Source organism: Syzygium oleosum, unplaced genomic scaffold, assembly GCF_021117445.2.
Source record: "Syzygium oleosum isolate NSW1041296 unplaced genomic scaffold, Sole_v2.1 Sole_v2.23, whole genome shotgun sequence".
NCBI lineage: Eukaryota > Viridiplantae > Streptophyta > Magnoliopsida > Myrtales > Myrtaceae > Syzygium > Syzygium oleosum.
The window spans coordinates 5,169,543-5,196,697 of NW_026607507.1; the positions used below are offsets into that span (position 1 = coordinate 5,169,543).

At 42.2% G+C, this 27,155-nt stretch overlaps 1 protein-coding gene across 1 annotated transcript in view; it reads left to right on the top strand.

The window, feature by feature from the left end:
• Positions 1-1,436: 1,436 nt before the first annotated feature.
• LOC130134779 ((+)-alpha-terpineol synthase-like) overlaps positions 1,437-27,155 on the top strand; it is a 51,324-nt gene continuing 25,605 nt past the window's right edge. Inside the window, exons 1-2 of the mRNA XM_056302459.1 lie at positions 1,437-1,679; positions 2,557-2,818. Of these exons, the coding sequence (XP_056158434.1) occupies positions 1,437-1,679; positions 2,557-2,818 (505 nt within the window). The remainder of the gene's footprint in view (positions 1,680-2,556; positions 2,819-27,155) is intronic.

Genomic DNA, 27,155 nt, shown 5'->3' on the forward strand with positions numbered 1-27,155 from the left:
TCATGGCTTCAAACACTAGGGATGTAATTGACAAGCAAGAACTCTTCTTTGATGCTCTTTAGAAAAAACATCCACTTCTGATATACGATTGGATCCAACATAGGAAATCTCTTTTTAAGAAACTTACTCCAACTAGAAAATTTATTCAAAATCAGAAACCTATTTAATATAGGAAACTTTCATCTTCATGCTCAAACTCGAGATATATTTTCAACAGTGCCTCTGGTGAGATATTCCGGTTCATTAAAATCATGTTGATCCATTGTCATGTGACACAATTATATCGACTCCTATCCAACTGGACCTGATCTGGACACAACTCAGCTCCAAATTTTAGCAATATTTCCTCTTAAATATGGAAAACCATACTAAATTATTACACATGTGACAAACGGAAGGGTAAAACCTCAACTTAGTACATTTGTCAACTTTCACGTATCATCAAACTCATCAATTTGATGGTAAAATTTATCGAAAACTAAGGGTAAATTTATTATAGGTATACCAGTTTGGGATTTTTAGTGGTCAAGAAATTAGTTTTGGGTAAATTTATCACAAGTGTACCAATTTGAGTTTTTTGTGGTATTAATCCTTTAGTTTTTGAAACTTTTTTATTGGCCACAACATTGATTGATTGTTATAGTAATAGTTTGGTGTTGTGTGCCGGCCAAATATTTTAAATGTGCTTCTTGTTATATATTTAACCTAAACTTTTTCTCGTCACATAAACACCATAAACTTTATGTGATACATTTATCATCTGTTAAGCTTTCGTAAGATGATTTTTAAGCCAAAACAATGACGTTATTATTTCACTTAAGCCATGTGGGTGCCATTCAATCCTGTTTGCTTTCTGGCATCCATGTAGGCAGAATTTTAATGATTCTCATTGACAAAACTTTGATATAGGGTAAAATGTCACACATGTACAAATTTGGGAAGTTTTAGGATTTTTGGTGGCTTTTCACCTAAAATTACTTTGTGGTTAACAAGAAACGTGAAGTGGGACGAGGCATCAAAATATAAACGTATGCATGTAGAAACAAAACAAATACTCTAAATTTCCATTAAGACCCAACTTGATTGAACATTAATTTTTTAAACTCATTTTCACCCGGCATTTTTAATGTTTAAGCAACCCATTACAACCTGATTGTAAATGAGTGAATGAATGGATTTATGATCCATTTTGACCGCTCTAGTTTTGAAGCACGGCATTTTTATTTATCCAAATCAGTCGTGGTGTGTCGAGGACAACCATTTTGGAACAAAATAAAAAAAAATAAGAACATAAATTCCAATGCTTAGAGAATGGCTTGAGTAAATAGAAAAATTTGCACCGAAAGCATCTGCAAACTTTTCCATGACTGGGGCTCCACAGCGACACCTATATAAAGGATGGTGAGCATACTGAGTCACTTGCATCAAATTTCGCAATGGCTCTTCCTGCTTTGTTCACAAGCTTCATCCCCTCCTCAATCCGCCATAATCAACCCTCTCTCTTGTTCTCTAGACGCCTTCGCTCCTCCTTGTCCTCGTCCTCCTCCACCTCCTCCGAAGCTCAATTCGTGAAATGCGCTTTGAAGATTGAAGATCAAGAGATTGTGAGACGTTCAGCAAATTGGCAACCTAGCGTTTGGGACTATGACTTTGTGCAGTCACTCAGTGTTGATTACACGGTAATGATTTTTTTTATCGGCATAAAATCCACTCTAGCTTAAATACTATGGAAAATATTCACATTCAGTATTGAATTTGCAATCTTTTTTCCATTTGGTCCTGAAACTTGGAAAAATTTCCTGTCATATTTTTTGGTCCATGGTTTTGACAATTTGAAGCTAGCTCATGTCCATGTCATTGGTAGCTGAAAGTATGCTGTGGAAAAACTCGGCACTATTGTGGATATTCAATTCGCAAACTACAAAAACAGTAACTCAAGTTTAATTTAAGCAAATTTCAGTAACACTTTATTCCATGATGGCACTGATTATTTGAATATTAGACTTTTGTTCGGTAGCGATTAATACCTCGGCTTCACTTTGCTATGTTCGAAGTTTAAGTTACCACATTGACAACAAAAACAACTTAAGTTTGGTGACCGAAGTGCACTTTTTCCCCATTTTCTATTTACTTTGATGGGATGAGTCCACAAATCCCAAAACGACATAGAAAAAAAGAAAAAGAAAAATTGTACTTTAAAATAGAAATGTGGTTTGACCAAAAAAGATTGATATATGGATGTATACTTCTTGTCCATTTCTGTATATGATTTATATACGACATTCGAGATACGTAACATCAATTTACACAACCCCATCCACAGCAACTCTATTAAATATACGGCCAACCCCAACAATATTCTACAGGAGATATTAATAAACCTGGTCAAAATGGCATATTCTCAACATATAGGCACGAGCTCAACAATGCCTATTCAAATGTTTTTGGAAATAAAATGAGAATCGATCTGTTTTAATACGATAGGCAATATGCAACTATGCTTATGTATTAACTGTGATTAAGATCTCAATTTTTATGAATTTTTAACGTGCCTAGGAGGATAAATATACCGAGCAACTCCGAAGGTTGAAACAAGAAGTCAGGGGTCTGTTCAGCAGGAAGATGAACCAGGTGGCCAAGCTCGAGTTCATTGATGTGGTTCAAAGACTAGGACTAGGTTACCAATTTGAGACAGAGATCAAGAACGCTCTAATTTCCATCTATAACAAGACTGAAGATGCTCAGCTTTTGGACGATCTCTATGCCACTTCCCTTCGATTCCGGCTACTCAGACAACATGGATACAAAGTACTGCAAGGTGGTCGCTAACTAGTTAACCTTTTGTGAATCATGTTGACGCATCAAATTTTACCTTACCATTCCTTTTGCTAAATGTACAGATGTGTTTCAAAGGTTTATGAACAAAACGGGCACATTCAACGAATTGCTCAATAAGGATGTGAAGGGGCTTCTTGGTCTTTATGAAGCTTCTTTTCATGGATTGGAAGGGGAAACCATACTTGATGAAGCTTGGAACTTTGCTTCTAAGCATTTGAAGGATCTAAACCTCGACGAAGTTCCCACTAATTTAGCGAGCAACGTGAGTCATGCACTAGGTATGCCAATCCACTGGAGGCCAAACAGGTTGGAGGCTCGGTGGTTCATGGACATGTACGAGAAACAACATGACATGATCCCCTCTTTGCTACGATTGGCTAAACTAGATTTCAATTTAGTGCAGTCAGTCCACAGGAAGGAACTTAGCAATCTGGCGAAGTATACACAAGCACTCTATAATTCATAGATGCAATCTGGCAGCGTAGGAGCGCATTTTCGAGTAACGGTAAAATTTATAAGATCGTTGAAATAGTGATAACTTGTCTAGGTGTGACATCACGGACATCAATAAGCTTCCTCCAACAATAAGAGATAGTTTTATGGTCTTGTACAACACGACCAACGAAGTTGGGTATTGGACGATGAGAGAGCGAGGAATCAACCCCATCCCTTACATGCGAAAAGTGGTAATCTCGACTTGCTAAATCTTTCACCTTATAATGTATATCCCGAAAAAGTAGGAGAAAGAACGTCCCTCGACTTGGTGATTGACACACTTTTCGAATTTCAATCCAATAGTGGGCGGATGAATGCAAGGCGTACATGAAGGAGGTCCATTGGTACAACAAGGGCATTAAACCGACACTGAAGGAGTACATGGACGTTGCGGTGGATTCGATCGGAGGGCTGATTTTGCTGTTGGATAGCTACTTCCTAACCACAGACATAGTGACGGAAGAGGGGAAAAGTGTCAAAAAAGTCATAAACCTTTTGCATTGATGTCAATTTAGTCCTAAACTTTTTTTGGGTGCCAATTCAGTCCTAAACCTTTTGCATTTGTGCCAATTCAGTCCTTCCGATTAATTTTGGCAGAATTTTGCTGACGTGGACGCCGACCGGTCACTGGCGCTGACGTGGACAATTTTTAATAATATTTTAATAATTTTTTGAAATTTTATTAATTTTTTTATTCTTTTCTTTTTTCCCTCCCTCCTTTCTCCAGCTGATCACCGGACCGGTGATCGGCCAGAGGCCAAAGGCCGGTGAGGTCGACCTCGCTGGCCACTGGCAAGCCTTGCCATGGCTGGGCGAGGCACGACCTCGCCCAGCCATGGCGAGGCTCGCCTTCATCGTTCTTTGGCGAGGGCAAGCCTCGGGGCCGAGCGAGGTTGACCTTGCCGGCGGGCCGGGCGAGGCTCGCCTTCACCATCGCGGCGAGGGCGAGCCTCGCCAATGGCCAGCGAGGACCTCGTTGGCCTCTAGCCGGTCGCCGGTCCAACGATCGTTGGAGGAAGAAGGGAGGGGAGGGAAAAAAAGAAAAGAAAATAAATAAAAATTCAAAAAAATATTAAAATATTATTAAAAGTTATCCACATCAGCGCCGGTGATTGGCTGCCGGCCGGCCGATGTCCACGTCAACAAAATCGGGCCAAAATCGGGCTGGAAGGACTGAATTGGCACAAAGACAAAAAAGTTTAGGGCTGAATTGGCACAAATACAAAAGGTTTAGGACTAAATTGGCACAAATGCAAAAGGTTTAAGACTTTTTTGGCACTTTTCTCGACGGAAGAGGGACTTGATAACGTGTCGAAAATCCCGGGCGTCATGCATTCTTCCGCCAAGATCCTTCGATTCAACGATGATCTCAGTACATCATCGGTAACTTACTTTGATAGTTGTCCTTTCCTTGTTAATCATCTCTTATAAAAACTGCACATTATCGAATTATTCACAGTGATGTTCCATTATTTTTTTTATTTCTTTGATACAAATGTGAGATGAATCTAGGGACTTACGTTAGTGACCCATCTTTATCGTCCATGCTTAGCATGAATTGGCACGAGGAGACAACTACAAGGCGCTAGAATGCTACATGAATGAAACCGGCGCTTTGGAAGAGGCCGCGCGGGAACATATCAGGCATCTGGTGCGTGAGACCTGGAAGAGGATGAACAAAGAAGTTTTTGAGGACTACCCATTCTCCGGGTTCAGGCCTTTTCTCAATGCCTGTCTCAACTTGGCACGAGCGTCTCAGTGCTTTTACGATTATGGAGACGGACACGGCCTTCCCGGTCACCAAACCAAGGACCATGTTATGTGGACCATATTCGAATCCGTGCCCATTGATTAAGGATGCATCATTGACCAAGGTCTTGCTATTGGAGAGAGCCTCTGATGTTATGTGTTATTATTAGCCTTTGGGGCGGCTCTGTGAGCTCTAAGATATTGAAACTATTGCAATTGAAGTCTATTGAGGGGTGTTCGTACAAGCTTCACAAAATTCGGCAGAGAAGCACATGCTATTCCGTGCTTTGTGTTGTGGCCGATTACGTAATTGCTGATGGTATTTGTGGTGATCTATTTCTATTTTATGTAAAAAAATATAGCATTTTATATTGGAGAAATATTGAAAAGAAAGAGAGAATGCGACAGAAAAGAAAAACCGGTCAACTTTGACCGACGCTGGCTCCGTGCAATTGGAAACGGTCGCCGTGCAGTCCGTTAACATCTGAATTTTCGCCCTAATGTCTCTTTTCGCATTAGGAATTGAACTCGTTCATGCCATCGAAATCTGGCCCATAGTAAAATAATTCATATTAAATTAAATTTTGGCATGTCCCATTTAGGAGACATGTTGAATACAACTTTGCATTGTGATTTCCTTAATATTTCTCTACATTAGAGTTGCATTCATTCGAACTATGGGTTACATTCGCTTGTATTTCTCCACAACTTTGTTGGTATTGATGCACATGGTGAAATGCCTTTCACAAAGATGGATCTTTGGTTTTTATTTAATCGGGTTCAGTGGAGATTCGAACATGAAGTTACTAATGGTGGACAAATAAATCTAGAGTAAAGTAAAACGCAAGTATAGGAAACTAATAAATTGATAAATCGATAGACTGGAATAAAAAAGATACGTAAGTGTTGATAATTGCGGATCCTTTATAATGATTAAGCACGACTCTCATATAGTCTATTACTGTTGGGAGCGCGTAGCAGAAGCCCGATACCTTCACCTGAGGAGATTGCCAAGAGGGAACTTAAGTTCGAGCCCGTCAACATATCCAGTTGAACCCACCTTCACTCAAAAGCTTAAGTTAATGAGTTATGGGTCAACTATGATATATTAACTGTTCAACACTACATCAATTATCCAATGTGGGATTTCTCTAACACAACTCACACGTGTTTCTCAACAATTACAATGTGTAACTCTTTATAAACGATTAATATTCAAATAGCAAGTTACAACCTCACCCCTTCACCATCCTATGTCGATAGCATTACCAGTAGGAAAATTGAGGTGTCAACAAAATTTATCCTGGTAAATCTTCTCTGCTGATCCGAACATTTGAATTTCTTCTTTTGTACTTGGACTGCTTTGAGTATTCTCGCAGTTCTGCTTATGCATTGAGGATCTAGTTCCAGTTGCACTTCGAAGGTATATTAAGGCCATAACAGCATCAGGGCTTCAGGCTGACATTCTCAACCCTGGGACAAACACTTCCGTGCATCTCCGGAAAAGCTGTTTGGTAAGTTATGCTTTAGACTGGAAGAAATCTTGTGTATCTCAGAATTAAGGCCTGTAATTTAGAATTTAGCTGCTTTAATAGGCAAAGGTTTGTCGTCAAAAGAACTAGTTATTTAGGAATTCCTCGTCAATCACAAGGTGAATAAGCTGCTAGTTCAGTATTACTGTCAGATGAGTCCATTCTATATGCTGAAACACATGCGAATCATCGATTTTGCACAGTGATATCAATCTGTCAATGACCAATAATACATTACATTCACTAGGAACAACCGTAGAATTTATCTGTTTGGTTGTGTCGAAATTCTAGTCATTCGACTTACCAAAAAAAAAAAAAATTTCTAGTCATTCTGGTGCCTGCTCCAATTTCACCTCTTCTCACTTTTCCTGTCATATCGATAAATACTATGCCCTGAATCTACCGTTTGCTATTTGTACTTAATGCACTTATCAATAAATATCGTGACAAGTTGTCATAACATCTAGTGAAGGTATCAATTTTAGAACTTAAGATATAGATGCCACTTTTCAGTCATCTTGGTTAGTATCTGATTTTATTTATAATCTGTCCTTGCGGTGCTCCATTTGTAACTTTTGCTCCATGTCTCACCTGGTCGTGTGACTGAATTTGATTAGTAATTTATGTATAAACTCTTGTTAATGAGCTGGTGCTTGCCAGCTTTTCTTGTACTTGTCAAGAGTGTGTTAAGGACTACATTTTTTATTGTGACAATAATTTGCAAGTTCTAAGTGTCATAGATAGTACGATTGCTAGATATCTTCAGCAAATGATTCTAGTGTCACATATTGAAGAGCAGACCTATAGCGTGGGAACACTTTAAAAAGATTTCTGATCAAGAAAAGGCTTAATTTTTATATTGTGGGGCCCCTATTGGTTGTCCTAGTGGTTAAGAGACCAGTTCGATACATCATCATTTAACTAAATGTTAGGAAGACCCATATGTGAACATCATGAAAAGGCAGAAAAGTGCCTCAGGTCAACTTATTGGGATCGGTAGTTCTTTGGGTCCATGAAAATTTTACCAAGATGCTAGTTGAAAAGACCCGGCGGCCATGTTTATTCTTGGTGAATTACCTTTCAAGTTCATAGAAAATGAGGGATTTTGACGATTTGTGAATAGAATCCTGCCGAAATTTTTAATCCAATCACGTAACACATTGAGGCACGGCTGTTATGAGTTATACTTGAAGGAAAGAAGCAAATTGAAAAATTATTTTTCTAAGATATCTCTAAGAGTTTGTCTTACAAGTAACACATGGACCTCTTGTTAGAATTTGAGTTACATGTCACATTGCTCGTTTTGTTGACCATAATTGGAAGTTGCAAAAGAAAATTTTGAACTTTTGTCTAATCCCGGGGTCATTATGCTAAGCTTATAGGAAAATCGGTTGAGAAATGCTTAACTAGTTAGGGGATTAAAGGAGTTTTTTCTATTACCGTAGATAATGCAAGTTCAAATGACTTGGGAGTTTAATACTTGAAAAAGAGACTTAATTCTTGGAACTCTTTAGTATTGACAGGTGAATTACTCCACGTGAGATATTGTCCTCATATATTGAGTTTTATTGTGAAAGAGGGCTTGAAAGATATAGATGATTCTATAGTTAGATTATGCTTGATTGTGCATTATGTGAGGTCTTTTCTTGCGAGGTTGCAACGGTTTAAGAGGTGCACTAAATTAGAGAATATTGACTCCAAGAGTCTTCTATGTTTGGATGTGGAGACTCATTGGAACTCGACAAACATGGTGTTGAAAGCGGCTTTAAAGCTTCAAAAAGCTTTTACCTTATTGGATATTCATGATAGCAAATTTGTTGAAGAAATTTCCAAGGTGAAAGGGTTGCCTACGAGTGATGATTGCGAGTATGCCTGTCAATTTCTTCCTTTCCTAAAGTTGTTATATGATATATTTTTAAAAGTATCAGTCTCTTCTTGTGTCACCAGTAATGATAAGGCGAAAGATGTCTTGAGGTTTGTACGATGATTGATGGGCATTGTAAGAATGAGGACAAAAGTTTGTAGGAAATGGCCAAGAGAATGAAGACCAAATTTAAGAAGTATTTTGGTAATGTGAACAACATCAATCTGACTTTGCTTATTGCCTGTATACTTGACCCTCGACATAAGTGGGAGTATGTGAATTGGATGATTAGTGATGTTTATGAAAGTAAGCGGGCGGAAATTTTACGAGACAAAGTAATAACATCTCTAAAGCTATTGTTCGAACAATACTGCATTGGTATATGCCCCTCAAAGCAACTTAAGGTTAAAGGGCACAAGGACAATGAGCGTGTTAAAGTCCCATGTGGTTGGTGCAGACATTATAACTGAAAAATATCTCAACCAAATGGGACAACAATATTTGGAAAAAAAATCTGAATTAGACAAATATTTCGGAGAAGGATGTGAATGTTATAGCCCAAACTTTGATATCTTGAATTGGTTGAAAGTGAAATTCTTCGAGATATCCTATCATCTCTTCCATTGCTCCCGATATTTTGGCAATGCCCGTCTCGACTGTTGCATAAGAGGCCGCATTCAGCACAGGAGGTCGTGTACTCAATGTGTTTCGTAGCTCCTTGACCCCAAGCATGGCGGAGGCTCTTATATGTGCTCAAGATTGGCTACGATCTGCACCACTTTCACTTTTGATTGAGGATGACTTATAAGAACTTGAATATTTTGAGTCAGGTGAGAAAGTATTATTGTGGAATATTTATACCCTACTATATTACAATGGATGCTCCAGTTCTCATTTTCATTGTGAATTTAATGTAGAGTAGTTAACTACGACCATGGAGCCAAACTCGATTTTGGTTTCTCTTGATGATAGATGAAGTCGGAGATTGAGACTTGTTAAACAAATTAGTTATTTTTATTGCGAATTTACTTCTTCATATTTGTATTAGACATTTAGTGATTGATAGCAAATTTGATTCCTCAAGGGTATATATGATCTGAAAGAGCTTTGATGATTTTGTTCCACTTGCGAATGATAAACTTTCTCTTCCTCATACGAGTTTCTAAGCAAAAAGTAGTATTTGATAATGACACAAATTTTTTTTTCTTGAAATAGAAATTTGTTTGATAGGTTATTCTTAAATTTCTATTCTCGGCGAGTAGACGACGGACAGGGCAGGCGAACGGTTGGCAGGTACTGACAGGCGGACGACGGCGAACAACGAGTAGGCAGCGACGGCACCGGGCGGCGATGGCCGAGCGGTGGCGGACGGTTGGTGAGCGGCGGTGGACGACCAACGGGTGGGCAACGGCAGGCGACGAGGGCGAGCAATAGAAAAGACTCATTATCTTTGTTTCTATTCCAGAAATAGAAAAGTAAAAAAAATCTACTTCTCATTTCTATTCCAAACCTATTTCTAGGCTACAAATTTGTCCTAAAAAAAAAAAGAAATTGCATTGCCAAATCGATTTCTATTCCAAATCTGTTCGCGGGAACAAACAAAATAAAAAATAGAGAACAGAATGGATATCATTCGCGCCTAAAGTTCCTTTGTTGAATATGTTGATGACAGCTACCGAATCTTTTTAGATCAATCCATTTTTCAATTTACAGTCTTGTATGCTTTTCCGGGCGTTCTAGTTTATCATGCCCATATAAATACGGCAACTCCAGTCCTATTAAGCCAGAACTGTCATAGATAGCTTCCCTCATGTAAGCTCCTGGAATCATTGGGCCTTCAGAGTTGCCACATTGATTGTTTTGTTTCTCTTTTCTCTTCCTTTCCGGTGTGTGTGCGGTCAATATGAACAAGAAACACTTATATTGTTCTTATATGTCTTACCTCGGTTAAAACCTGCCTTACATTTGGCTGTATTTGCATCTTGTGTTGCCTGCAGGGGTCCTTCTGGTTACTGTACGTGCTGAAGTAGTTTTTATGGAGTTCTGCAATTAGTTTGTTTAGACTTTAGAGAATAATTTCAGCTCAGTAGTCTCTACCTAAGTAAAGGATGAAAATCTTTTTCCTGAAACGGCACAGAAATCTTAGTCTCTACCTATCGTTTATGCTGCTTTTACCTTTCTATATGCTACAGAAAAATATCGAAACACAAAACCCGACCCGATGACTTGAGCTATATGCAGTGCGGGTCGCGTCAAGCATACTTCCATTTCGGTTTGAGTATCATGGAAACCCGAATTGAATCGAATCGTTTTCACCCCTATTGCTCACATGGATTTAAGGTACCAACTTTTAGGGGTGTGCAATAGGAACCACCCGAACTGGGGGCTACTCGGACCGGATTGAACCGACCGATTCTGGGCGGATCCTAGGGGTGCCGTTCTGGTCCCCAATTACAAAAAATTGGAACCGGTGACGGGCGGTCTAGTTCCCGATTTTAGGGTGGGAATTGGACCAATTGGACCGGATTGAATTTTTTTATTTATTTCTTAAAGAACAACTTAGTGTAAAGTGTAAACCTAATAATTAGCTCTCTCCTTGTTCGCCTCTCAGTATCTCACGCCTCCTCTTTCCCTCTCTTTCTCTCTTGACTCTCAGCAGTGACCCTCTTTCCATCTCAGCTCCTCACGGAAGGCCGACATACTCTCCACGATGTCGGTGCCACCCGCGACCTCCACGACGTGGGAGCGAAGGGTGTTGGGGCTGTCCCGGGTTATGATGATGGGGGCCTTTGGCTCGTTCTTATAACCCGCTGGCTGCCCCCTTGGCCTCCTCGACACCTCTATACCTCCTCCTACAACAACTTGTTTCCCATTGGAAGTGGGGGAAGTAGCAACGGCGGAGGTGGAGGAGTAGTCGTCGCGATCCCGTTTCAGGCAGTGGCCGAAGCTGCTGTTGTTACTGAGGTTGTCATCCTCAGAGTTCTGCTGGTGGTGGTGGGATTGGAATTGGTGATGATGAGTAAGCTGTGGAGGTCTCGGCTGAGGAAAGGAAGTGGAAGAGGACGCCCATGTGCTGTTACTGGATCCATTTCTTTTCCTGGCTTTCCTTGCGGTAACTCTTTTGTGTTAGCTCAAAATACCACTTGATGAATTATTAAACTTTTCCACACAAATAATTTAGAATCCAAAACTGCCTTGTATCTTTTATTGTCGTCAATTCTTGCTTGAATGATGCTGGTGGGCATGAACTTCACTAGGGAGAGCTTTCTTGAGGATAAATCACGCTACGCCCACCAAATCTTGAGCTGAATTGAAGTGTCCTTTGAGTGAGATTGTAGAGTGGTGGTGATGGGGTTTGTTTTGCTTAGGTTTCTCAAGTGTCTTCCATGAAGTTGAGAGAGGAGAAGGTTGGCTTGTTGAAACTCCACCGGTTTCTTTGGACCGCTCAGGAATTGCATCGGACCGGTTGGTCTGGTTCTCGGTTCCAGAAATTGGGAACTGGTCTTCCTAGTCCGGTTCTCAGTTCCTAGGTGGGATAGGATTGGAGCAGATCGGAACTGATCACCCCAACCAACTTTCACTGTTCATATTCTTCTCGACAAATTCGAGGCACAACTTTCACTGTTCATCTTTTTCTTCGCCTTATTTTCAGATTCAAGGCACCAAATTTCACTGTTCACCATCTTCTACGCATGGTCTCACTTGGCCACGGCTTCATTGGTGCTCACCCAGCGCCACTTAGATCTTCGACTCCATGCAATCGACCTCCGACAACCCCGCCGCGACCTCAGCTCATCATTACTGTGAGCGTGTCACCGGGCTCCAGTGACCATAGATCGGGGGTCACCCGGAGCTCCCAAGACTCATCTTTGCCCTCGCGGATTGCCGAATTCAACGCCTGCGAGAATGACACCATCCCTTCCAAAAACCTCCTTCTCTGAAACGTCAAGCAACGGCATGCATTTCACACACTGCACATTCTCACCAACCACGTACACCTTGAACACGACACCACCGTGATTCACAAACTCCTGAAGCACAATTGGGCGACTAATCGCTCTCGCTAGCGACTAAAAGTTTCGCAATCCCCGAGAACGCCAAACCCTCATATTATTTCTCAATCGACAACCTCTTACTATCACAAACCACTATATGATTGGTGGTTTGAAATGACGACCCACTCAATTTCGAGTTCAGAAACTACCCGGAGCATCAAGATTCAGTTGTGGAGCCTGTTGATCGCACCTGGCAAGCCCACAATCACCGCATCGAGATTCCTCGAGCTAAACCCATGCAGTTGGTGGCTTCGGTCCTCGTCGTGGAACTTGTGGGGGCGCAATCAAAGGACACTTGGTCAACAAGCAGGCGGCGAAGGTCCACCAAAACGGGGGACGAGCTCAAGTCGATAGTCATGAAGCTCGCCTGAGATCTGGACAGCTATGGAACGACGAGGTTGGGGATGGCCATGGTGGCAGCTATGGAGGAGCTTGACTTCCAGATCTGGAGTTCCTCCATCTCAAGCTTGACTTGACCTCAAAAGAGTCCCATGAGAACATCTGCAGTATTGAGATGCTTATGTGAACTGTGTTAAAAAAGTCCCACGTCGGAGAATTAGTGTGGTTTGGAGCGGTTTATACATCCTAGTTGGTATATAACTTATTAACTTAAGCTTTTGAGTGAAGGTAGGTTCGGCGTGATTTGTTGACAAGCTCGGAGTTTGGTTCTCTTTTAGTGATGTTTCCAAGTGAAGGTATCGAACTTCTACTATGTGCTTCCAATGAATGGTAATAGAGCTGATAGTTGATTAATGCTATACCCCCAATCTATTCGAATGTTTGATGAATATCTCAAGAAGTGAATCTCATGACCAATGTGGTTTCTAAGTAGTGGGCCCTATGGTGTAGCAACATGATTTTGATAGTACCCTCATGGTTCAGTCTAGTTCGATCTAGAGAAAAAGAGTATGGTTGAACTTAGAGTGCAAATTTCAGATTTTAAACAATCTTTGGAAGCAATTGTGCAAGTGTGCAGTAGAATGTAATCAATAAAAGGAGCTTTAAGGGATGAGAAAATCTAAACACAAGACGTATAGTGGTTCGGCTTAGATCAAACCTACGTCTACTCTCTTACGCTGATAGCCAACTAATTGGATTCCACTAGATGATTAATTAAGAAATTACAATTACGAGTGATAACACTCAGTGTATGATAGATCTCATTATCTCACTCAATCACTCTTTCAGTACTTCTCTCAATATCATGAATTTTGTCACACAGAAGACAAGTATATATGTTTGAAGTACGCTCAGACTTTGGAATTGTAGATTATGGACTTTGTCTCTTGCTTCTGCTCCTCGGTACTTTGGTTTCCTTTTATACTCCTCTATTTCTAGTTTAACCGTTGGATAGTCTTTGGGGATCGTCTTCCAATCTACCCATTGGTGTCGCGACCTTCCCGGAGGTGAACCACTAGGGGACGGCTAACGGATTTACTAAACGGGAACAAAGGTTCCTCTCATGAGACAATTGCTCGCATTTAGTGCAGACTCTCCCAAGCCCATCCGACCACAACTTGATACTCGATTCAATCATGAAATTTATCTTACCTTTTAGAGCCAGCACTAATCAGTCTTTTATCGATTAAACACCCAAGTAAAATGTGGGAGTATATTTTACTTCTGCGAATCAGAGATTTATGAGTACGAAGACTTGGTTACGCTAGATTAATCTAACGCCCTTTCGGTACCTTTTCTTTTTATTTCGAAAATATTTTACGTGCAGTCTTTATCCATTTTCACCCTATACCACTAACATATATGGGCTGATCATGCAGGTACGTACTCAGGAAAGTAGCACCCAATAATTAAACAATAAATATATTGCGGAAGATTTTAAGAACCTAAACGCACTAAGCAAGCGAAGCATATCTTTATCCATAATCACAAGATTTTTGCAAACTATTGCTTTAGAAAAATATGCAAGCCGAATGCATGATTGTCACGCATGAATGTGCATGAAATTATGACTAATTAACGTGCAATCTATACTAATTTTTCTATTTTTTTATTATTATCATGTCTAATTTAAGAAATAAAACATGGATAAATTCTAGAGTTATGTATTAAAAAATGATTTATATGAACTAATTACTAGATGACGTGCAAGAATGCTATGCATGCTATGAGCCTAATCAACTTTACACCTACATGCAGGCTCCATGATCCTAATGACAATTTATTTGATTGATTTTTGTTTAATGAAAACTAAGGATTACCCTAAATCTACACACATTCTAATTAACACGTGTTGACCTAACTATATAAAAAATTAAAAATATGAATTACGAATATGTCCTATATACGCGATAAGTAATAAATTTCATTGAGCTTTAAAAATGTGTGTTATTCACAAGATTCATCAACAACCAAAATTCATAAAATATCATGCACAAACTGGATCAAGGAGTCACACTAAGATAATATTAAGGGTTTGACCTTAGTGTCTAAAGGTCCAAATGCCATAATATATCTTGGTTAATGCAAAAATAAAATAAAAAATACAACTATATAACCTAAGGTTTTACTTACTAATGACATGTAGTTAAAATCATGTACTGACAATCCACGAATTAAAACCGACCTCACCCTCACCTTGGTTAGAGTTAACCACAAGAAATTGATACCGAAGACACAAAATCGTGGAAAGCAACCGGAGGTATGCAACAACAGTGAAAAGCAATGAACGGCAAGCAAACAAGAGCAAACAAGAGAACGGTGGCGCAACAGCAATTGCGAACAACAAACAGCAGTGATGAACAGAAAACAACGACGAACAGCAACAACGCAGCAATCAGCAGCGAGCAGCGATGATGAGCAGCAGCAGTGGTAGCGGCGAACAGTGGCAACAAGGACGTAGCAGCAGCGAACAGCAGCAAACAGCAACGAACAGCAGCAACACAGCAGCGAACAGTGACGAACAACAGTAAACAACAGCGAACAGTGACAAACAACAGCATGCAGCAGCAAACAGCAGCGAACAACAGCGACATAATAGCAATTAGCAGCAAGAGCGACGCAACTAGGCTCACAGGAACAAAGGAATTTGCTACAAATCACTGAGGAGAGGGATGTGGTGGAACAATAGCCACAGAAAAGAACTCTTTTGTTTCTCACCTATTTTGATCTCTCTCTATTACGAGCTCCCCTCCATGATTTCTTGCTATTTCAATTATGCTCGTGCGTTCCTTCATTGAATTTGTTTCACATTCGCTCAATTAAAATGCATGTGGGTCTAATGCTTATGAGAAATGCAATTTGATTGATGTTTTTTCGTTTAAGAGTCGGGATTGACCCTTAATTTTTTTATGCAATAAATGACTAAACATGTCGCCAAAATTTAGGTGTCAACAGTTGGACGGATCTGTATTAAGAAGATTGAGTACCATTGAGGGACAAAATCTGAATCTCCGCTGATTCTGATCGCCCATACAACAAAAGTCTTGCTTTCCATAAGTAGAGTTTCTCCGTTTATAAAGTGACTTTTCTCGAGATTGATTTGCCAATCATTTAAAATGTTTTGTATATTAAACTATTGCAAAAACAATCTTTAAGATTGAGTTAATCAATTCATTCCAAATGTGAAATCCGAACCAAATCACTAGCCATTATATACGTTCTGAACTTGTGTCACGTTTTGAACTTGTGTTATGTTCTGAACATTGTTACGATCTGAACTTGCGTTAGGATGGGAACATAAGTAGTTCTCTAAATCTGAAGTTCTTCATCTCTAGTATAAAGTCTGAACCTTTTTTATTTGAAGTAAATTCCACAATTTGAGTAGGATTAAGATTACCATATTCTTCTCTTCCAAGAATAAGTTCCTGAATCAAAATACTTCAAGGCATTTATTAGACTTATAAGAAACACATGGATAGTTTTGTCAATTTCAAAATTTATCAAGAGGTTTTCTCAACATAACAAACTTAACATTGAGCTCACACGTGAGAGGGAGATTGTTGAAAAGTCTTACGTCGAAGAATTAATGTGGTTTAGAGCAGTTAATATATATTAGTTGGTCCATAACTCATAATTTAAACTTTTGAGCGAATGTATGTTTAACTGGATATGTTAACGAGCTTGCACTTGGGCTCTCTCTTGGCAATATCCCCATGTGAAGGTATCTTGATTCTGCTAGGAGCTCCACTTGACAATCATGGAGTTCGTTGTTGAGATCTGGATAGGGACAGTCATGGACACATTGAGTTGGGGACGACCATGGAGCTCGACTTGACAACGGTGAAGTTGGACAATCATGGAGTTCATTGTTGTGATCTGGACAGGGACAGCCATGGAAACAATGAGTTGGGGACGGCCATGGAACTCGACTCAACAGCTGTGGAGTTGGCCAGACAGTTGTCATGGGTGGAGTTTGACTAGATTCGGATAAGGCGTTGCACAATGAGGTTGGGGTGATGAACAGCTAATGTAAATTAATTGATGACATGGAATCGCCACATCCAATCTCTGCTGGTGACTTTGGACGGTTAGTTAATGGTGGTTAGATTTGGGGGCTGTAAGTGAAAATTATAGATTTTTTACGAGATAAAAAAAGTTCAAGCCAAAATTAGAACTCAACCTAAAGTTGGTGCACTTTTTAAGAAATTAAGATTGAAAAGATGGAACGGAGCGCTATTTTTATGGGAGAGTTAACTAGCAAAACTAATCCTTTAGCTCGAAGAATCGTTTTAACTGTTTATTTTCATTCTACTCCTTCCATGGAACTGGGAGCAGCAATGAAAAGTATAGCATGAAGACTTTTAAGAATGTACAAATTTACTTCTTCCACATCACGATCATATCAAAATATGGAAACTAGAGGAACAGAAAGACCGTAAATTGAAGACGGAATTCCCAGCGTCTACATCTTAGCTGAAAGAATTACTACCTTGGCGTTTCCAAAGTCACAGGTAAAAAAAGCCTAAACCATTTAAGCCCAATTAATCAAGTTTTGGAAGCTCGTCAACAAGTTGTGATCCAACGATTTTTCAGTTCCCCAATCTAACAACTTCCAATCGGCTTACCTCACTCAATTAGTTGGAGCATTCCAAGAAACAGGACTTCCATATTAGCTCCCATTCTGCGATTTGTTGCATTTATAAGCTGCCAGAAATTTAAGCAAGCCAAAAGCCAAGTGCTTAGAGCTCAACCATAACCCGGAAAATCCACAATATACCAACTCTTGCTCACCAATAAGTGATTGATAGGCCGAGTCTTGCTTGCAAAATACATCAATCAATCAGCCTATCCCTCGCAACGAAAGCAAAACCATACGAAACAGCATCATTTGGCGACAACTACAAATACGGGAAAAAAGGACCTGGTTTCTTGATAAGCATTGATAAGCGACGACTTACCCACATTAGACCGACCCAGAATGGCAAACTTGGGCCTCCCATCTTTGGGATAGTCCTTGGCTCTCCCACTGCTCTTGTCTTCACGACCTCCACTTCCTTAATCTGGGCATGACCCACGTAGGGTCCGACGTTGATGTTCGACCCGAGAAGCACCATGTCTTCGGAGACCTCGGCCTGATCGACCCCGGGCGGGATGAAGAAAAATTTCCGGATGATCCCGGCCTAGTGTGAGGCTGATGGGCTCACGGTTTTGGAAGCGGAGGCATGGAAGCTTGGGCCGTGGTGGGTGCGCCACGAGAGAGGAGGGGGTCTTGAGAGAGAGCGAGAAGAGTGGAGCATTCGGAGATGGCCGAAGTGAGGGTTGAAGAAGAGAGGTCGAGTGCAGAGTGTAGACAGACGATTTGCTTTGCTCAAAGGGGCAGCTGAGGATGCGAAGAAAAGAGAAGAAGAAGCGAAGAGGGAGAGGGAAAGAGAGAGCGTGTCAGTGAGGAAGCCTGCTTTCTCAACGGAGGGGGAAAGAGAGAGTATAAGAGAGAGAAGAAGGAAATTTTGAAAACTGACTAGTGAGATCCATCTAGACAAGTGGCGATTAGTGAGTAGAGTGGCTAATGGTTGACATGGAAACCCAATTATACCCAATATTTTCTCACTTTTCTAAAGCAATTTATGGAGTGATACAGTATCTTTTCACCTCCCATCAATCCGCATCACCTAAATCCGAGAGGCGTGTGTTCTATTTCGGTCGACACATCGAATCATTAACAGTACTATAAATGGAAGCTAAAAGGGGGACTTTTAGGGCTGGAAGCCAAACTTTATGTTCGTTATTGAGATACTTGAAAATTCGGATAGAACCTGACTTTATTATTAGTAGATGTAATTTCACTGAGGGTTGATTTGGGGACTCAGTCGACCTTGGATCTCTGGGTTGATTCGAGGTTCATTGCTGCAAGCGTCCAGGGCGAACGTCCCAGGTTCATGGGGACACTGCAAAATCAATTCCACATCTCTTACTTTCACTTGCGATGTTTCTCCTCAACAAACTGTTGCGACCTTCTTCGAGGTGAAACACTAAGGAAAAGCTAATGAATTACTAAGTTAAAGACATAGAGTAGATTGTCTCGAACAACAAGTTGGAATCCAATGATTTTTCAATTTCCCACTCTTAATAACTTCGAATCGACGTAATTCATTCAATTAGGCTGCGAATGATAACCATTCTATTTTTCTGTTCCTGGGAACAGGTTTGAAACAGAAATCCATTTGGTAATGCAATTTTTTTTTCTATTTCTGGAACAAATTTTGATTTCAAAAATAGGTTTGGAAAAAAATTGAAAAGTAAAAATTTTCTATTTTTCTATTTCTGGAACAGAAATGAGAAATAAAAATTTTTCTCATCGCTCGCCCTCACTACTAGCTGACCGCCCACCACCAGCCGCTAACCGTTTGTCACCTCCTGCCGCCGCCTTGCCGTTCGCGGCCGCTGTCTCTTGCTGCCACCCAACATCGGCCGCCGTCTCCCGCCACCTGCCTCGCACCGCCATCTGCCGCCTCCCGCTGCCGATTGTCGCCATCGCCCGCTGCCGATCGCCGCTCGTCGCCCGCCTCCGGCCGCCGCTCGATGCCGGCCACCTCCCGCCACCGTCCTTCGTGCCGACCACCTCCTGCCACCATCCTTCGTGCCAGCCGCCTCCTGCCACCATCCTCCGCACAGCGACTGCCGTCCGCCTCCTGCTGTCGTCCACTGTCCTCCGCCACCAACTACCTCCCACCGTCCACCAGCTAGCCATCCGGGAGGGAGAAATTTTGTGCCATTATCAAACGAATTTTTATTTGGAAAATAGAAATTTTGTGTCGTTATTAAACGCGTATTTTTGCTCAGAAACTCTATCATGGAATAGAAATAGAAAATTGTATTTCTTGAATAGAATGGTTATCATTCAGGCTTAGTTGCAGCATTCTAAGAAACAAAACTTACATATTAGCTCACATTCTGCGATTTTTTTGCATTTATAAGCTGCCACATAGATGAGAAATTTAAGGAAATCCACAATGTACCAACTCTTGTTCACCAAGAAGTGATTTATAAGCTGAGTCTTACCTGCAAAATACATCAATCAGTCAGCCCATCCCTTGCGACCAAACTAAAACCATACGAAACAACATCATTTGGCGACAACTATAAATATGGGAAAAAAGGACCTGGTTTCTTGGATGTGACTGCAGCTTCCTTCTTCAGAACCAGAGTATTGATAAGCGAAGGCTTGCACACCTTAGACCGACCCAGAATGGCAAACTCGGGCCTCCCAACTTTGGGACAGTCCTTGGCCCTCCCACTGCTCTTCACCAACTCCACTTCCTTAATCTGGGCATGACCCACGTAGGGTCCGGCGATGACGTTCGACCCGGGAAGCACCATGTCTTCGTAGACCTCGACCTGATCGACCCCAGGTGGGATGCAGAAAACTTTCTGGATGATCCGGGCCGAGTCTGAAGCTGCTGGGCTCGCGGTTTTGGAAGTGGAGGCATGGAAACTTCGGCCGTGGTGGGTGGGCGGCGAAAGGTTGATAGAGAGCAAGAAGAGTGGGGCATTCGGACATGGCCGAAGTGAGGGTTGACGAAGAGAGGTTGCGTGCAGAGTGAATACGCGATTTCGCAGTGTAATTGCCATTGTCGGAGAGAGATGATTTGCTTTTCTCAAAGGGGCAGTCGAGGAAGAGAAGAAAGGAGAAGAGGAAGACGGAGAGGGAGAGGGAGAGAGAGAGAGACCGTGTCAGTAAGGAAGCCTGCTTCCACAGGAAAGGAGGGGGAAAGAGAGCAACAGAGAGAGAAGAGAGGAAATTTGAAAACTTTGACAAGTGAGACGTATCTAAACACGTGGCGATCAATGAGTAGGATGGCCTATGGCTGACACGGAAAGCTAATACTACCAAATATTTTCTCACATTTATGAAGCAATCTATGGAGTGATCCCGCGTCCTTTTGCCTCCCCTCAATCCATGTCATCTAAATCCGCGAGGCTAACAGTATATTTAGATCGACGTGTCGAATCTCTAACAACTACTATAGATGGAAGCTAAAAGAGGGAGGACTTTTTGGGTTGGAAGCCAAACTTTGAGTTCTTTTGTGAGAGATTTGAAAGTTTTGATAAAATCTGACTTTATCATTAGTAGATGTAATTTCACTAAATTGACAAGAACGATTGTCCTAGATCTGTCCCATTAAGATTGTGACTTAGGTATAGGACCCCTTCATTCAACGAATTAATAATGGAAGCTCCACCTAGAGCTCAATTCATTTACAACGACTTGCGTTGTGATTATGATTTCTCAGCCTTAATAAACAACAACCATCATTAAGTCCATATCAAAAGCAGATTTTCTATTTGTAACGCAGGAGACCACGTATAGGGAAAGGGAGTTGGTGCGGTCTAGTTGAACGTGAGACGTGTCCTATAATTCCAAGCCACCCTAACCAAACTTATATTGATTTTGTAGTATTAGCGACGCCCTATTAATTAGGCTCAGCCGCATTTTGGGTCATTAGTTTTTGCTTATTTAGGGGGTGTGTCTCCCATAAACAGTTGCTACACGCAATTTTTGTGATATTTGCAATCGATAGTGAATGACCTTTAGCCTTCATTAACGTTCCGTCAAAAAATATCGCTAAAAAATTGTCTATATAGACGATGAAAGGCAACCGGTATTGACATGGCGCTCACGTGACATAAGTGAAACAAAAATGTTGTCATTTTGCCTGGAAAATCATTCGACGGAATTTTGATGGAGTGTAAATGTATCATATGGGTGCAAGTTTGGGATTTTTGACATCACAATAAAAAGTTTAGGGTAAATATATTATAGTGGACATAGTTTTAAGATTTTTGATGTCCCAAAACAAAGTTCGATCTAGATGTGTCATAGTAGATATAATTTGAGAGTTTTTGTGGCTTTTTCCCTATTTAAAATTGATCGTTATTTAATTTATTTATAAATTTCATAGTAAAAATTGCAGTTTAAGCATTTTTTATGGCGGACATAACGACATGCTGACTCATGGAGAACACTTTTTATACGAAAATAAATAAATTCAAGGGTCTTCAAGAGATTGTGTTATAATACTAGACAGTTTTTGAGAGACAATTGTCTAAAAAGTCATAAACTATTTAATGGTGATCAATTTAGTCCTAAACTTTTCAGTTTTAATTGGCCTAATACCCAAAAAAACCCCAAACTTTAGCCTTTGTCCCAATTATATCCTAAACTTTTTTTGTCTCATAAAAAACCCCAAACTTTTAGTTTTGTCCCAAATCTATCACCGTTAACTTTTCCGTCCAATATTACCGTTAATAATTATTTTAATAATATTTTTTATTTTTTCGAATTTTTTGATTTTTTCTTTTCTTTTCTTTTTTTTTCCCCTTCACCTTCAACTTCTGGCCGGCGAGGCTCGACCTCGCCGGCGTTGGGCGAGGTCGGCCTCGCCCGCCCCTGGCGAGGTTCGTCCTCGCCATGGCTAGCGAGGCTCGGCCTCGCCCGCCCCTGGCGAGGTTCATCCTTGCCATGGCTAGTGTGACATTCTGAATTTCGGCCCATTTTTGGGATTTATAAAACGTGTAATTCGTCAATGTGCTTATAGTAAAATCTCGCCCGGGAACTGATCACTCCCGGTTATTGTTTTAAATTTGAGATTTCGCTAGAATCGCATTCGATCGAATTTTGCCGTTATTTAGAGCCCAAACTTTGGTGTCGAATTTCTCGGAGTTTCGGGACGAATTTAATTGGACGGTGTCGATATTATTGTGGTCGGCCTCGAGATTGCTCGAAATATGTGAAAAGTGGATTTTTGACCGGGTGCGAATTTGGACTAGTAGACCTCCCTCGTGGTAGTTTGATTTAATTAATTTGGCTTTTGTCCCTTATTATATTCTAGGATTAATTTGGACCTTTAGATCGTTTTCAGTTTTAAATATGGGCCATCGGATCGCAATTATTATTTGAATCTTTATTTATTTATTTCGCGTCTCTCTCTCTCTTTCTCTCTCTTTCTCTCTCTCTTTCTCTCTCTCCGGTCACTTTCCCCCCTTCACACGTGTGTCCCCCCTTGTCAGATCCATCCACTCCTCTCTCTCTCTCTTCCTTTTCTTTCTTTCTTCTTCTTTTCTTTTCTTCCTCTCTTCTTCTTCTTCTCCATGGGTCTTCTCTTCCGGTCGCGACTGCTCTGGCCTTCTGCTTGCTGCTCACCAGGACCAGCACAGCCACCGTTCGCCGTTCGCCTCGCGCTGCCGTCGCCCGACCGAGCCGCGCCGCCGCTCGCCGCCCGCGACCGCCGCTCACCGGCCCTGCGCGCCTGTCGCCGGTCCTGCCCGCGTTGCACACGAGCAGCAGCTCGCCGCTGCATCCGCCGCGGTCCGACGTCATCTAGCTGTCCGCCGGCTTGTCCTCCGTCGCCCGGCCACCCGAGACACCGCCGTGCCGCCTTCGGCCACCGCGTGACCTCCTCTTCCCCTGTTTCTCTCTTCCCCGGTGCTTTCCCCTGTTTGGGCTCCAGGCTTCGCCGCCGCCGCGTGCCGCCGTTCCGGCCGCCGCCGCTCCGCCTCTGCCTCCCAGTCTCTTCCCTCAGCCACCTCCGCCGACCTGCCGTTCCCCCTCGGCCGCCTCCACCTCCCCTTCCCCTGTTTTTCATCCTCCCCGATGCCTCCCTTGTTTTGGGCTCTTCCCGGCGCCGCCTCGGCCAGCCGCCGCGCGCCGCCGTTCCGGTCGCTGCTGCTGCTCCGTCCGCCACCACCCGTGTCACATCCCGATTTGGGCCTGGGAAGCCGCAGGTAAATTGTATTATCCTCAATTTTAGTCCCTGGGAGTTGGCTATGGTTTAAGTTTGATGGTTTTCCAATCGGAACTAAATTATTTTCTCTTGTTTTGGAAAACCCAGTTTCGGATCCTTTGTATCCCTTCTTTTTGTTATTTTTGGGGAGACTTTTGTGATCCGAATTTCAGAATACTTCCTTCTTGAAAGTTATTCCAAACATCTTGAAGTTTTACATACTTTAATTTCAGAATTTTTGGAGTTGATATGAGTGGTACGATGGACTGATTTTCGGACCGTGTGAAACTGCCCAGAATGGGTATTTCGGTGATGTTCACACCGTATTTATTTTCTACAAGCTTTTCTGGGCCGATTTTGGAAAAGTTTCCTTCACTAAAGTTGTTGAGAACTTCCTTTTCTATAAAGTGTATAAATTTGGGAATTTTATAAGATGATTTGGATTCTGGACAGAGCTTACTTTGAGAAACACGAATTCTGTTCCAGTGATCTGTTTTTAGTCTGTCTTTGAGCTACTAAAAATAGTGTTTACAGAGAGATTCAGATTTAGTATTCTTCATAAAAAATGTTTTTTAAGATCTTGTTTATGACATATCCGAATTTGAGAATTTTCGGAGTTCATTTACTATGTTTTTAAGTCCAATTTCGTAAACAGTGCAAAACTGTCCGGTTTTGTCAGATTTCAAAGATTCGGCATTTTCTATATGAGAACGTTGGAATTTGGACTTGGTGTCTTCTGGTGATTTAAAGTACACGTTCTGAGCTTTCAAATGAGATATTTTATACTTTGATTGGAGAAGACCCTAGAAAGTTTGACAAAGTCAAACCTTATCCCCTTCATTATTGCTTGTAATTAATGCTTGGTCTTCTTTTTCCACAAGCATTTATGAAGCCAATTATGAAGCTTGGTCATCAAGTATTGGCCAAGAGGAAAGAGGAGGCCACGGCAAGGAAGGGGGGAGAGAGAGAGGAAGTCACGGCCAATGAGTGAGGAGAGAGAAAGGAAGAATAAATGGGCCATTATGACTTTTTGGATGACACGTGCGCTTACCACGTACTTTGATGATGCGTACGCTTACCTCACACCCCCACGTGACACGTGCGCTTACATCATTGACTTCTTAGCCAAGCCAATTCCTCTATAAATAGAAGCCATTAGGAAGAAAATGACACACCCACTCTCACACACACAAAGCGGCGAGAGAGAGAGAGAGAGAGAGAGAGTGCCGAGATAGGGAGAGAGAGAAAGAGCCGAAATAGAGAGAGAAAGAGAAAGAAAGAGAGAGAAAACCGAGAGAGAGAAAGTCAAGGGAAAGAAAAGAAAGGGGTCGACACCGTGAGTTGCCGAGATCCCGAGGCCGTCGTCTTTCCCATCCATTTTCTACTCTCTAGTTCTGGTTTCGTTAAGAGTAAGTAAACTTCCTAATATCGGGAAAGGAAGTTGTGATACGTTGTGACACGGTTTGCTTGGACCGTTTCTCGGTCATTTGGTTGGTTCATTTCTCGATTTAATCATGTTTCATGTTTGACGTTTGTTTTGGAGATAGAACCGAGACTTGGATGGCAAGGTGCACATGTTATAGCCATGCTTGATGTTCTCTTGTATGAACTTTGCTATTGATCTGCCATTGATGCGGGTGCGGTAACGGCTGACTTGTGCTAATGGCGATCCCCTCGTCCTCGCTTGATATTAGTAGGTTTACTTGCTGAGTCTCCCCGACTCATCCCCCGTTGTTTTCCCCTTTTTCAGGTCCGTAGGATGGCGTCTCCCCCAGCCCGCGTTGGCAATCCCGTGGAGCAGAGAGCCGAAGTGCTCACCGTGATAGATGTCAGTAAAGAACGCGCCTACCGTCGAATCACGACGCTTGAGACGTTCGATGAGGGCCTAACGGACTTGGTGCCTCAGGGCGGGCCGGCTCCGGGATAAAGCCACGGGTGGGATGTGAGATGGCCAGGCGGACGGGACCGGGGTGGAGGTGAAGAAGCGAGTAGTGAGAAGCCATAGTGGGTATAGGATAACCCAAGTCAAGTTTTGCCATTTGTAGTCGGCTATGAAAAACGTGTTATTTGCCATGGCCCGAAGGGCTTGTTAAAACATGTTTGCATGCACTGTGAACATAAGGTTTGCTCATGATGCTGTTTTTCTTAATCCCGCTGTTGTTTTTAACGTGATTATCCCGAGAAATGCTTCCGCTTGTGTATTATGAAAGATAATAATGAACGGGACGTCACGTTAATGACCCCGAGGTCGGGGCGTCACAACCCGACCACGGCGACCTTGCCCAGCCACTTGCAGCCGCTGTGCTCGCCGGCACCAGTCCAACCGCCGTTGTTGTCGTCGTCGCCCGAGCGTCCCGAGCCGTGGCCGAGCTCGCCTAGCCGCTGCCCAGCCAGCCCGAGCGTGCCCAGGCCGTGGCTGGACTACCCCGGGCCGTGACCGAGTCGCTAGGCCGTGTGCCAAGCCGTGGCCGAGCCCCGGGCCCATCGCGCCCTGGCTGTTACTGTTCATCCGGCCCGTTTTGAGCCCGTGCGGGTTTTTCCCGAGCCAAATTGAAGTAAGTGACCTGCTATTCCTTATTTAGGACTATGGGTATTTTTAGACTTGTTTAGGATGTGCTTGGTACCGGGTTAGGAATTAAATTAGGCGTGGGCTAATTTGACTGATTGTGCTCAATTTGTGAATTATTGTGGCGGTAATTGTGTGGTTAATTTAGTGATTGACTGAGATAAATAGCATGACTGAATTGTCGTGACGCTTGTGGGTGAATTGGATTAATTGAATGTGTTGACTTGAATGTCGGAATCGTGAGCTTGTGATTTGAAATTGGGATGAATGTGGGTGCATATTTGTGGCTATTGTGGTGAGTCAATGATTGGCTTATCGTGGCGGTTGTGAGTGGAATTGACAGCTGAATGTGACCGACTTGAAGGTCGGGTTGGTGGAATATTGTGGTGAAATTGCCTTGAGTTTGATTAGTACGGCTTGTGAGAATTTTGAATTGTGTTGTGGTGCATGTGCATGAGACAAGCCCGGATTGATCGGAGGGCTACGGACTTGGGACGTGTTGACGGCGGTCCGTGTGAAGGCATGAATGGCCGGTGTACCAAATGGATGCGGGCTTGAGACGTGTTGACGGTGGCCCGTTAAAGGTGTGTTGGACTGGGACGTGTTTACGTCGGTCAATAGAATTGAGCCCGGATTGATCGGAGGGCTACGGACTTGGAACGTGTTGAAGGCGGTCCGTGTGAAAGCATGAATGGCCGGTGTGCCAGATGGGCCTGAGGCGCAGTGGCGCGGGCAGTGAGAATGGACCTGAGGCGCAGTGGCGCGGGTCGTGAGAAAGATGTTTGGCCACGCATGCGATTTGAGTGTGATTGAATTGGCTGGTTGAATGTGTGGTCGAATTAGTAAGATGAATTGCGTGCAAGTGTGGTTGGCGTT